Below are 14715 nucleotides of genomic sequence, written 5' to 3' on the forward strand. Positions count from 1 at the left end.
GGATTTTGTAGACCTCTAGGTGTCACACCCCCTTCTCAGTTCTCTTAGTACACTGAAGTCCTCATCTAATTAGTCTTTTTAACTCTCACAGATACCAGGTTCCTGAATTTGATTATCCACATTACTTTCCTCAGGTTTTCTGGTTTTATTCTACCCTTTCTGATTCTAAAGGACTAGAACTGCACAGTCTCTTCTTGATGTAGATGCATTCTTTAAATGCTACTGAGCACGGAAATTGTATTTTCATAGAATTATCTGCAGTAATTCCAAGATCTAGCTATAGTGGGAAAAGCCTATTACCATGTGAATACTTATTTTTCCCCTAAACAAACAGCAATATTTTAAATGGAACCATCAGCAAGAATGAGGAGAACAGATCATATCTGTTCACGTAATTCTAGATATTAAACAAAAGAATCAATAGGGACAATACCCTCTAGACATTATTTGTACCATAAGTTCATTTTTGAACCTATTGGGTGACTGAGTACTCTTGAGTAAAATGAAAACACACTCCACTAACTTCATAAGCTGCTGAAAAACAATGAAACACTACAGTATTTTCTTAATGTAATGTGTGACTCCAAAATTACAGTTTGTGGTATTTTTACATTCAGATTACTAGCAATAAAAATAAAATAAAATCAAAATTGTTAGCAACATGATAACCTGTAATATATAAACAGAGGCAAAATCTATAGTAGTCAATCAAATGTGCCTGAGAGTTATTCTAGCTGGCTCAGAAAAGACTGCATCCACGCTATTACATTTTCTAAACCTCTTAAAACAGGGTAGTCACACAGAGCATATTTATAAAAAATGTCTCATGCTAAGTCTCAAACAGAGCCAAAGAATCATTTGGGAGAAAACTACTCAATGTGAGTCAAAACCATGCCAGGAACTGCTGTAACAATTCAACAGTACAGAACATTATGTTGCAGTGCCCGGGGACATTCCCTGCCATTGTTTGACTTAAAAATAGTCTTAGGACTATTACCAGGTTCCCATCTTCCACATCTCTCAGTGCTTAAAGAATCTTCTTTCTCCAGGGCTCTTGGTAAGCCTATTCACAGAGTTAGCGGGATCAGATGGGAAGGATGTCAGAAGTGCTGCTTCAATGCCTCACTACCTTCTATGGTTTTCAAGTGTGCAGTTAGCCATCAAAACACATGACAAACTGGCAAAACTAAACTCTGCTGCTTAACATACATTTCACTGTAAGAGAAATTACTGTTGCTTGTAAATTTAAAAAAAGTTTAGAGAAATGTACTTTCATTCAATGAATCAAGACAGATTAGAGTGGGCAAGCAGTCTGCTACAAATTACAAAGTAACCTCGTAAACACAGTGTGACGCTCATTAACAAAGGTGTTCTTTTTTATATTTTCAATAAATATTTTATTCCTTAATGCTACACAATTTGCTGGAGAAGACAGTCCCACCCAAATTCTGTGGAAACATCCATTTTTTGAGAGAAAGATGTCAAGGAAAGGTGATTCTCACCCTAGTTACCACAAATGTAATTCACACAATCTTCTATTCCCCTTTCTTTGTGATGCCACTTGTAGCAGTTCCTTTTTATACCAGCTCCCCTCAATACTTGGGTGGGGGGAAGCAAAAAAACCAACAAACTAGAACTTTCTTCTAGCTGCTGGAAGAATATTTTCTTCCTTCCCTAGTCAGAAATAATATGTATTTTATTTAAGAGACAGAGAGCCTTATCTACCTCTAATGTTAATTCCTCTAGTGTGCACCTACCCTCCTACAATAAACAAGCTTCAGCTCAAGTAAAACAGTCCAGCATGCAGATGGAGTAACCACACCATGCTCCTCAATCCACTATAGAGAAATTGTAGCGAAAACCTCATATAGATATCAGCAGAGATTACACTTTATTAAGTGGTTATCCTAGTATCATAGGTTCAGATACTGAATTTAGTAAGTAACTTAACAAAGATGACCCAAGACGTCTCAAGACATGTTCAAAAGTCAAATCATTTTTACACTTGCATATGTGATAGAAACTATTCAGCCTCTTTCTAAGCCGTCACAAAAAGTCAGAAAAAAGAGGTTGCTGTCTGCTATTCTCTTTACTTCTTTTGTTTCACTTTTAAATCTATTTTGCCCCAAAGAGTAATTTTTTAAATGCTTAGATTCATTCATATGCCTAAGTTTTCTTTCTAGGGTTACAATGAATGAATTAAATAATTCTTCCAATGCCATGCAATTCATTCAAGCAATCTGGAAAAATGAGAAAAGAACTACAAAATACAGATGAGCTTACAATACTAAAGACTAAAAACGGTTCAATACACAATGAAATAACCTCTTCACAGAAGACATGAATAAGAGTCAGAAATGTGCAACCACTAAAAAAATATAAAAATAATTCACTGATCAGTCACTGGACAAAATGTCAGATTACAAATATAATCACATTTAAGTTTCAATCCACCAAAGACTTTCAATAGGTAATTCAGAAGTATTAAAATATATGGTAGTAAAATAGAAAAATAAAGAAACGCATATTAAATTAGAAACATTCAAACATTCCTAAGAGTCCATCAGAAGTATAAACAAATATCTCAATGAGTAGGTTTCGGGTTGCACAAGAGTGTGGAGGATTAGGCATAATCCTTCAACCAGTGAACACAGCTCCTGGGGCTTTATATGAAATTTTTAGTTCAAGCCACACTTCAAAACCTGAAGTAGGCCAGTTAGAGAAACCTTACTTGAAAAAATGTGTTTAAAAGACAGTTTCATCTTTTATTAACTATTTAAATGACATTTCCCAAGACAATTCAAATAATTCTCAGTACCAAAACTAATCAAACAAGTTTCCTATGCACTTTTAACTAGCAGATCTTTCCTCTGCAGATTCTTTCCTGCAGACTTTATTCTTCTCTAGTTGATGCACTAAGAGTTTCTTGCCCTCACTCTCCCCACTTATTTCCACAGAAAAATCGGCATTAAGAAAACGTTAAACTGCTGTAGAAAAGAATGTGACAGGTAACAATAACCATCTGCTAGATGCTACTTTTAGGCTTTACTAGTCTGTCAGTAAACCTGAATCTGAGACAGAATCTATTAATTGTTCCATTCAATTACTTCCCCTTAGACACAGACAACAACAGGACTGTCATTGTCTCCTTTCAATTCCGTTGACCACTAGCAGCACTGATTTACTTGTAATTACATGAGTAAGTCAAATGATTGAAGTTTAACCAAAGTAACAATAAACACAGTTGTCAAGTTTAAGACAATTAGAAGATATAGCTGAAGTGTGTCAATATTACGAATGCATAACCACAAATCTTGACTGGAGCTATACTACCTCAGTAAGCAAGTAGCACCCGTGGCCAGGAACACATCTTGGTTAAGGATATGGCCTTTTTCAGCCATTGGCCTTGCCGGTATCTAATCTTGCCTTTGTCATTTCAAGCTGAGACTATTAAAGTGTGTTATTCATAGAATCAAAGTATAGTTTGGGTTGGAAGGGACCTTTAAAGGTCATCTGTGTTCAGTTCTGAGCCCCTCAGTTCAAGAAGGACAGGGAACTGCTTGAAAGAGTCCAGTGCAGAGCCACAAAGATGATTGAGGGAGTGGAGCATCTCCCTTATGAGGAACGGCTGAGGGAGCTGGGTCTCTTTAGCTTGGAGAAGAGGAGACTGAGGGGTGACCTCATTCATGTTTATCAATTTGTAAAGGGCGAGTGTCAGGAGGAAGGAGCCAGGCTCTACTCAGTGACAGCAAATGACAGGACAAGGGGCAATGGGTGCAAGCTGGAGCATAGGAGGTTCAATCTGAACATGAGGAAAAACTTTTTTAGTGTAAGGGTGACAGAGCACTGGCCCAGGCTGCCCAGAGAGGTTGTGGAGTCTCCTTCTCTGGAGACATTCAAAACCCGCTTGGATGCATTCCTGTGTGACCTGGTCTGGGTGATCCTGCTCTGGCAGGGGAGTTGGACTGGATGATCTTTCAAGGTCCCTTCCAACTCCGAATATTCTGTGATTCTGTGAAATGTGATTCTGTGAAACCTAGTGCAACACTATTCCTAGGTCTACTTCTTAAATCTATTCAGAAACTAGAACTGGCATTCATTACATGTTTCTTTTTGAGTAAGTGAATAATCAGGTTCTAAGTATTTGGAGTAAATGACAGAAATCTTTCAAATAAACCTAAGGATGTTGAGTGTACTATAGGAAATCAGAAGCGCAACAAGGTCTGTACACCAAAGAAATCATTACGTCTCCCAGAACAGTGACCATACAGACACATAGCTAAATCACTCAGCTAGTGCCTCCCTTCCCCATTAAGAACGAAGAAAAAAAAAAAGAAAAAAAAAAGAAGAAAAAGTAAATGCTGATGCAGAAATTTCTATGAGTTTTTCTCCAGTCTGGAATTTACTTTTACCTTCATTTCAAATCAGTTTGAATTTATCAACACCAAGAGCACACTACAACTGCCACAACACATTACAGTTTGTTTGTCATGAGAGAAACATTACATTTGAATTATTGAAGGATACAAGTTAACACTTTTCAAGACTTAGAGTTGTGAAGGGTACATCCCTTTGCACACATGAAGAGTGCTCAGAGCCTTTTCTGTTGTTGCTGTGTCCTGGATTTTGTTGGGATAGAGGTCTGGGTTTTTTTTCTTTCCCTCCTAGCAACAGTTTTATTTTGGGTTTGTGCTGGTACTGATATGATAATAGGCCAATATTTACATTTTCCAAGGTTTCGCCTGCACCTGTGGTTACAGATTCTTTTGGGTTGGTGGGTTTGTTTTTCTTTTCCTCCTCTCTGCACAAGAGAAAAGAGGGGGAAGTGAGAGCCCAGGACTCTCTTGGGTAGGTGATCCAGGACAGATGATCCAGGTACAATCCAAGCTGACCAATAAAGATGTATTCTATCCCATAAACATCACAATCACTATAAATATGGGAGTTTGCAGGGGATGACCCCTTCTTCTTCACCTCTTCAGCCCCTTCAATCCTTTCCCTTCTTCATGATGGCAGTTCATCTGGGTTCCTGAGGCTTACCACTCCCTTGTTGCATTTTTGTTGGCATAAGCCCAGTGGGTGCTGTTTGTGAGCCGAGTATAAATTTGATTGCTTTATTATCATTGTTCCTATTCTTGTTACAATAAATTTCCATTATTATTATTAAATCTGGGTTGCTTTAGATATTAAATAGTCTTTATTTCGACTGATGAGTTCTTTACTTTTACTGTCACAATTCTCTTCCCCACTCCAGTGGGATGGGGGGAAGGTGAGTGAGCATACTCACTGTATGTGAGTGTTTAGCTGCTTGCTGGGTTAAACCACTACACGTTGTCATTTTAGCATGAATAGTTTTATTAAAAATATATATTATTAATTCTAATGGGAGGAAAAGAGAGAGAATTCAATACAGTTTAAGTGACACATTAAATGACCAAAAATACTTGGAAATCCAGAAACCTCATATCAAAGTATTGCAAGTAACTTTCTTTTCTTTGCATATATACACAGCCCCAAATAAATAACATGAAGATAGCAAACTATGACTATAATAATTGATGATGCAGTTGAGTACTGAGTAACTTTTCTCACATGGTCACATTTTTAACCTTCAAAGATGAACAAAACATTTTGATTATTTTAAAAACTGGAGGTAAAAATATTCTGTTATTGAGAGATTGCATGCTGAATCACAGACTTCCTAAAATAAATAGAACAAAAACAAGCAAGAACGAAAGGGAAAGAAAACAAACTGCTGCCTTATAATCATTTACTCACTCCACCACTTCCAGAATATACAGGACTACAGTAGCCCATGTCTGACCTCTCTTGCACATTCTCCTCACTTGTTTGACAATGAGCATCTCTGAAAATAAGATCTTTTGCTTAATGTAAGCTCCTAGCTTTTTAAGTGTTGCTCTAACCACAGGGAACTAGCTAAATGTAGCCTCATTAAGTCAAATTTATGGTAATGCCATCCAAATGAAGTAGCAGTCATCACTATTCACAATCATTCAGCTAAATGATTTCCCAGAGAGATGTCCCAAAATAATGCAGCTGTCACTGTTCAACATTTACCAGAAAGAAAACTATACAGTACTTTTATTCTTCATTAAAAAAAAATAAATCCAAATATGTTCCAGATTGTTCTTTGAGGCATGGAGTTGGGGGGGGAAGGGTTGTTGGATTTTTATGTTATTTTATTCTATTTTTCATACAGTTATATTATGAATAGAGGTGTATATGCATAATTTCAGACCATGGACTGCTTTACATTGCATACTCACAGTCAGACCTGTACTGTTCAAAATCTTGAAATCCACACTAGAAAATAAATCAACTTGACTTCCAAATTTGTAGTCACAGACACATTCCCGTTTTGGATTATTACTTGAAACAATCATTCAAGACATGAGATATTTTAATCTTTAGAAGGGCTCCAAAAGGTTATGTCTGGCTTAGAGCACGTAAGCAAGAGATTGCATCCTTGATAATTTTTCAGACAGAAGAATGAGAATAAAAAAGAAAACAGAAATGGTAGTAATTGTATATGTGAATGACTCATCTCAAAGACTGCAACTACTCATAAGAAAGAATATTTTATTTCTTTGAGGAGTTGGCTAGGTTTCTGCCCCAACTTTGGACAACATTGCAGACATTAAGACCATTGCAGACCTTGCCTCAGAGTTTGAATCTTTTATATGAATGATGGTAATAGTATGCACTGGAGATAAATTATCATCCATAAACGTATGTAGGCACTAAAGGATCCTATCTACAGTTTTCTGCTACAGTGTGATTTTTCTGATTTTTTTTTTATTTGGTCTATTAGCAAGCAACCTTCAAAGAAACAAAGTAGTCATGGAGTAAGGGACCAAGTGCAGTCAAAGATCAAAAGCAGATTATAAAAAGGACCAAGAAATAGCAAATACACAGAGAAATGGCCTCTACTCATCTCAGCGGAACTAAAACATTCATGCATGAAACACGAAAAAAATGGTAAAAGGCAAAGCCATTAAATTAAATGTCTAAGAAAGTTTTAATTAGTCAAGTCTAGAGAAGATTGTCATGAATTCCAGAAGAAACTAACAAAAACAAGCATGACTCATGACAAGTGAATTTTTGTATTGATAACTAAATTTAAAGTAAGCATAGTGGGAGAAAAAACATTCACGTTTCAAAAGCCAGCTGAATTAAAAATCTTGGGCATCATTTTCAATAGCTCCACAGTGACATGAACTCAAGGGAGATCTAGTACTAGCTAAGTAATAGCTTAGACTGCATAAAAAGCAAGATAAGAAAAAAACCTATTCTGGTGCTATTCTATAAATCAATAGTATATTAATATTTGTCAACTAGTGGATGTTCACTTCTAATAGGCTGGTGAAGAATTACAGTTAAGGGGAGACATCAGAAAGAAAAAATCAACGGTATTATAAATTCTCACACATAAAGAATAATTGGAAATTTTAGGCATGTTTAGCCTGAAAAGATATTAATAAAAAGAAACACAGTAAACATATGAAAGAAAGAAAGAACAGTTTAGTGAGAGAAGGCTCATCATGTATTTCTATTTCACATTTTAGTACAACAAAAACTGAGCATCCAATATAGCCAAAATGTTTCAACTAACCTAACCAGGGCAATATTGTTCATAAAATATTCAAATAATTCCTAATGCATATTTGCTAAAGCAAATAATTTAGTGCTATAAGTATCAACATTTATCAAAGCTAGAATTATTTTTTTTGAAAATATGTATTACCATTCTTCAGCTTAAACCTCAAAGACAACTAGCAAGGAAACAGATGTCCCTTCTGTATAGTTTCTAAATCCTGCCATGTGAAACAGTCACACGGAATTTGATGTGCAGCAGTAATGCATTCATATTTTTCTAATTTCTATAATCTATCAGTGATTACTTATTCAAACCAAAAAACAATGTCATTCCTCTGTAATGAAGAAAATATTGGAACTTATGGTGGAGCTAATGGGGCTCCCAGCTACTCACTCAGTAAGTAAATTTATTTCAAATCACTAGAAAACAATGTAAGCATTTATTTAATGCTTCCATTTTGAGCTTCTGGTCTCCTAAACTCCTTTTACTTCTGTTATTCACTGCACATACTTGGAGGTGCTAGTCTTCAACTAAGGTCCTGAACACTGTAAAATATACACTAGGAAGACAATCTCTCTCCAGAAATGTATACATGCTTAGATAAGATAACAATAAAAGAAGGGTAGAACTAGAGAAAGACCATACTTATTAGCATGAAAAGTAGTTACAGTACACAACTGCCAAACAGTGACATCAAAAGTGAAAGAATGAGGAACAGTTCTCCAGAAGGACTTGAAGGAAGACAACAAAGTGATGTCTCCTGCATGATTTACAGAGAGTTTTTTTCCACAGAAGGCTGTCCTTTTTTATTTAACAAGCAACAAATACATAGCTTGGTCACAAAAGAGAAGGTTCCAATAGCTGAACTGTGAAATGTGAAATGAATATATGACAAACAAATTCAGCTGCTTGCAGAGAAAAGATCAGACATTAGGAGCGACCATACAGAAAGGAGCGGTGGGGTGCACACATGCAAGGAAAAACAAGCCAAGTACAAATAAAACAGACTACATCAAATATCTTTCTGATCACTATATACAAATAGCTGCATGCATTCATACATGAATAAAAGTCCCAAAACCTTCAGATCAAGTTTTGTTTGATTTTTAGACACACACAAGCACATATATTAAAAAAGGCTTTATGCACTCATAAATATGACCACTTATGAGACGTCTCACACATCTGTTGAAATAGTCTAGGAATGGATAAGCACTTGAATTTTGTATACTCATATTTTTAAAAATGGGCTGCTTGATCAGCAGTTTCATACAAAGACTTTCACATTTTTATTTTTAATACTATGCAAATATATGTATGCATTCTGATACTCTACAGAATCAAAAATAGAAACTAGAGACTTATCTCTTATAATTAAACAAAGAAACCAAACACGTAAGCACAATCCAGTGAAAATCACAGATCAAAAGAACCCACAAACTATAACAACCAACAATGAAAACTCAAAAAACAAAGATTTGCTTGAAATACTATCATTCCATGTACACATAAAATAACGTTTAAAACAGAAGTTCTAATATCTTCTGTATGTAATTCACTCATATACATTCACTTAAAATGCCATGTAATTATTCTATTACAAGAGTATATTGAAGTGCTATATATATTTAAAAAAAAAGTTTACCTTGATTTAAAAGCTCTACTCTCTTACCTGTAGATAAGTTATTCTCCTTTGTACCAATTCTGTTAGATCTTTGGCCTCTTTTTCTCGCCAATCTCCTGCTCCATCTGTTTGACTGAGGTAGTACAAGTCAGTCATTATTGACCTGCAAACAACAATGGAAAGCAATCTTAAAAAACTTGGAAACAATCTTAACATTACTAAATTGGAGGATTAGATTAAATCAAAGACAAATCAAACAGATATTTCAATTATAGCCTCAAAAACAGTTTCTTCATGCCACCTCCTACCCCACAATCCAAACAGTAGCCAAGAAAGACTGACTGTGTCCTCCATTTAACATATGTTCCATACCCATGAGCAACTACAGTATTAAACAGGAGATGAGTTAGAAAAACTCTCAGGCCTGCTATAAAGTATATGTTTCTGGTATGTGCTAAAGGAAACTAAAAAGAAAGGACAGTTCCATGCTAGATTTACTATGCAGTGGCCCCAGATGAAAGTGCAATAGAGATTCCTTCAGTAGCTTGTACTATAATGCACTGTTACTTTGCATCCTACAATCATCTTATTATGCTTGTATAGAATATAATATTACAAATGTCTTTAGCACAGGTACAACAGCACCTTCTATTTTTATTAGGGCCACAAAGATGACCAGAGGGCTGGAGCACCTCCCCTGTGGGGACAAGCTGAAAAAGTCGGGAAGTGTTCAAGGCCAGGTTGGTTGGGGCTTTGAGCAACGTGGTCTAGTGGGAAGTGTCCCTGCCCAAGGCAGGGGGGTTGGACTGGATGATCTTTAAGGTCCCTTCTCAGCCCAAACCATTCCATGATTCTATGTCTTGATAGGTAACTCACTTCATTTTAAACCACAAATTCATTGTGTAACTTGACAGCTGACAGTTTAAAAACAGGAAAGTGCACTACTTTGTAAACAATTACTGTTTAATAAAGTTTTTCACAGAGTCACAGAACGTTAGGGATTAGAAGGGACCTCAAAAGATCATCCAGTCCAATCCCCCTGTCGGAGCAGGAACACCCAGATGAGGCTGCAAAGGAAGGCGTCCAGGCGGGTTTTGAATGTCTCCAGAGAAGGAGACTCCACAACCTCTCTGGGCAGCCTGGGCCAGTGCTCTGTCACCCTCACTGAGAAGAAGTTTCTTCTCAAATTTCAGTGGAACCTCCTGTGTTCCAGTTTGTTCCAGTTTGTCCAGTTCCATTACCCCTTGTCCTATCATTGTTTGCCACCGAGAAGAGCCTGGCTCCATCCTCGTGACACTCAACCTTTAAATATTTATAAACATGAATGAGGTCTCCCCTCAGTCTCCTCTTCTGCAAACTAAAGAGACCCAGCTCCCTCAGCCTTTCCACATAAGGGAGATGCTCCACTCTTTTTTGTTTCCCATGAAAAATATGCCTTTCATTTACCCAGAAAAAAAAAGTAATTACTTTTTGGCCAACCCAATTTTTGCTAAGATTAGCCAGAATTTTTGTTTAAAACAGCCCAAACAGTACTACTCAGGAAAAGTGATACATAATGAATACACATCTCTACTAGGTAATTGTTTCCAACGACAACATATTTAAGCAGTAAATAATGAGATAAATCAAATTAGGACACAGCTATCTATCAGCAGAGTTATCAACCTGCTCTTGCTAATAACTGGACTTATGGATCTGTTTCTTTCCATTCTCATACACTCATTCTGGTTTTGACACTCATAATTCTACACAGGATAACAGTGACACTAACTCAGTTTATCATCTATTGTTGCTGTACTAAACATTATACCCAAATTGTTAAGCAGCAGTAACGTCCACCTTCTATTAAACAACCGGAAGTACCATACTAACACTCCAATCTCAAACTATATAAACTGGATCTTCTTTTACAAGGTAACTGAACTTGAAACACCCTACTCTGGCTTTGTCAGAAAAATAAAGAATATAAAGTATCATCAGGCAACTAGTTTTGAATCAGTAACTATTAAAGACACATAATACTCAAAACAACAGGCAAACACAGTTTAGAGACAATTAGATGTTTCAAAAAAACCTACAAATTTCAGATCTGAACATAAAAGAATAGAATCCTCTACTATCATTAAAAGCAGCTGCGCAGCCACAACCACATTTTAAACTATTTTCAAATGCTCTCTTCCACTGTCCTTAGAATAGTCTTTTCCATACTTGCGATGTAAGTAATCAGTAAACTCTCCTTTTACTCTATAGAAATATATTTCTATTAAATATTGGCATAAAATTATCAAGAATACAAAGCCTACCAATAAAAAAGAACGTTTCCCCTCTCTAGCAGTTAAGTATTTTTTCTAATTTCTAAGGGAAAAAAAAAGTGTCCAATTTTATTTTAATTTTTATACATATTATTGGCCATGGTGACCATGACAAAGCAAAACCTTCAGGTAAACTTAAATAATCAGCCTTACAGATGAAATACAATTAGTTTTCTAAATCAGTTCTGAGATAAGAAGAATAATGAGAGAGTCCTTACACAGCCTCAGTGACTCAACACTTTAGGGAAAGGCAGCTTTGCTCAGTCCAAATCATAAAGAAAATCAAATAATCTGTGGGAAATTTTACGAATTCATGCAAGTATTTTCAGGATAGTATCCACAATCTCTTTTTTTTTTTTTTAAATGTACTCTTACAAAACTCAAGTAAACCAGGAACTAAAAAATTCACAGGTGTTACCAGTCAGAAATTATTATAGAGTAGTGCAATTTTAACACACTTTCAATCATGGGAATCCTCTTTCTTTGATTGCTACTGCTGGAAAATGTGGAAATGTGCATTTTTTGGGTTTACATCTGCTAGATTCTTTTGAGTGTGACAGATCATCATGATGATTTATTAATACAGATTTAGAAGAGACACAGACTAATACCAAAGACTAGAGTGAGGCTCCATGTGGAGAGTTCAAAAGCAGAAGGACTGGTGATCCATGAGCACAAGATAGCTAATTGCAGACAAAAGAGGAGCTGGCACAGGATTATTAGAGGCTATTGTGAGTGGTAAAATGGTAGAAAGTATTTCAGACAGTGGCACTGCAGATATTTAGTAAGTCAAACTTGGTCTTTAATTGTGTTACTAACCAACAATATGTCATTGTTGTTTTTGTTTTCTATCACAAATTAAATTTTGGAGCTGCTCTTTAAAAATTTTGCTCCTGGAAAGCAATGGAGTAAAGAAGCTAGCTATGTATTTCAACGGCATTTGATTGTCACAAAGAGGGAAGGGTAGGCATTTTTAACACATTTTTAAAAATCAGTCTAGACATTTATTCCAGCCATATGACAAAATTGCATTTAAACCTCCTAGAAAATTTGCATCAACAAATAAAAATGCAAATAAAAAAAGTTGTGATAAGTTCCATCAAATTCAAAGGAAATAATGTGAAAAGATGCTCAAACATCATGCATCAAACCTTGGCAAGATACCACAAAAGCCCTGATGACAGCTTTTCCCCAGGAGGAGAAGGAATGAAACCAACGCAGTAATGGCCAATTCGCAAACAACATAATGCCAACATAGGAAACAACCATGACAACTAGAGGATTCATCTGTTCTCTTTTGCTAACCCTGTATCAAATCGTCTGTCCACTGTTAAGATGAAGCTTCTCTCAACTCTACTACAACACAATTACTTATTCCACCATGCAGGAAACTCTGCATTGGGCTACACTGTTTCTTAAACAGAATCAGTAGTGAAATACTGGACAAAAACATCTCCCAAGATTGCCACTCCCCAGCGGAAAACCTATACAGCCTTTAGACACAGCAAAGAAATAGTGATTAAGGCATCCAACAAGAGAAGTGCTATCATAGTAGTAGCAGACTATTTGCATAACAGCACCAAGATTAGCAAAAACTCTAAAACTACTTATCCAGAGAAACACAGAAACTGTCTATATTACCTCTTAAAAAGCAAGTCTTCTCTACGACACAATGGGCTTTCTCTCACAAACAAACCAAAGAAATATTAGCCCCTTTCCTTATACTGCTATCTCATCATTTTATCACTACCCACCCTTTAATCTGCTTTCCCACATATGGAGGGCATAACAAACTGCTTTAAGTACTTATAATTAACATTAATCTTTCAAATCCAAGTATTAGATTATAATATATATCAAAATATCCGAGATATAGGTCATATATAAATAAATAATACAAGGTTCAGATGCAATGTTCCATTTCTCTAAGATACATAGGTAAGAAATTTTTAACACATCACCATCAACAAAAGGACATTTGGCAACTTGTTAAATCCTTTCAAAAAAAGTCAACAAGTGCACATGTACTTAAAAAATATAATCATAGCAATAACAACAACAAAAAAAAACCCACAAAAAAGCTGTGATTCCCAGAATGAATGAGAGCAGCTGATCTGCTCCTTTTAAAGTTATGTTACGTTCCTTTCAGGAGAACAGACCAGATGGATTGTGTGGAGGGAAAAAGAGACTGCTCCTTCCCTGGGGAGTTATTGTGCATGCTAAGGGAAAAGAACACCCCAAAGACAGCAGTGCCTTACAGGCCAAAGGATGTGCACGCAAGAAGCCAGGAGTTTTTCTGCAACTTATTAAAGATTAAAGGGAAAGAAGCAGACAGCCGAACCTCAACGGTGAAAGAATGAACTTCCTTGGAACTAGAGGCAACTAAAAAGAGCATTCTGCAACACAATATAATTTTATTGCCAGAAGCCAAAGTTGTAAATACACCAAGAACACAGACTGAATATTGTAGATACATTTTCGTATCTGTTTCCTCTTATGCAACTGCTTTGAATTTCCATATTGAAAAAAAAAGTCTACATTTTATCTTAATAAAACGTAGTTTCTGGATGTTTGGTTTTAGGTTTAGCTTTAGTCTTCTTTGGGGACCTCACTGCACAGGAAGGTCTACACAGATCTACGCCTAAGACTCAACAGACTCCAGGACATTCTGCTTTTGATAATCACTGTGTAAGTCTAAAGAAAATTTCAACAAGAAAACTCAGCGGCCCTGATTGCTTGCATCATACACAAACTTCTTCCAGTGGGATTACTCTCATAACTTCCAGAGGTCTGCAAGGCAGTCTTCTATTATTCAATGCAAAGGAGTACACATTCCTAGTATGGATTTCATCTCTTCCCAAAGTACAGAGAAATGTGAAGTTAGGCTGGCAGAAATACAGAAAGTTGCTGAATTAATAGTCATTGGTGTAGGAAGGAAAGGAGTAAGAAAAGGATTCATCCTAAGACGAAGAGACATAAAAACTTCTGGCATCAAACACACAACATTATTCCAAGTTCCACTGTGGCAACTGCCTGGTGTGATCCTGGCTACATAAATAGAGCAGTAATGAGTACACAGGTGATTTTGTTCCCATGATGGACATCAGTAAGTCTGGCATTAGACTACTTGCTCCAATTTTGGCATTTATAAATAAATAAAT

General features: G+C 36.2%; 1 protein-coding gene across 1 annotated transcript in view; it reads right to left on the minus strand.

The window, feature by feature from the left end:
- The window catches only part of FUT8 (fucosyltransferase 8 (alpha (1,6) fucosyltransferase)), a 44880-nt gene extending 35479 nt beyond the window's left edge, over positions 1 to 9401 (minus strand). Inside the window, exon 1 of the mRNA XM_010184524.1 lies at positions 9291 to 9401. Within this exon, the coding sequence (XP_010182826.1) occupies positions 9291 to 9398 (108 nt within the window). The 5' untranslated portion in view covers positions 9399 to 9401. The remainder of the gene's footprint in view (positions 1 to 9290) is intronic.
- Between the last annotated feature and the right edge of the window lie 5314 nt (positions 9402 to 14715).

This window comes from Mesitornis unicolor, unplaced genomic scaffold (assembly GCF_000695765.1).
Source record: "Mesitornis unicolor isolate BGI_N332 unplaced genomic scaffold, ASM69576v1 scaffold1810, whole genome shotgun sequence".
NCBI classification, from domain to species: Eukaryota; Metazoa; Chordata; class Aves; order Mesitornithiformes; family Mesitornithidae; genus Mesitornis; species Mesitornis unicolor.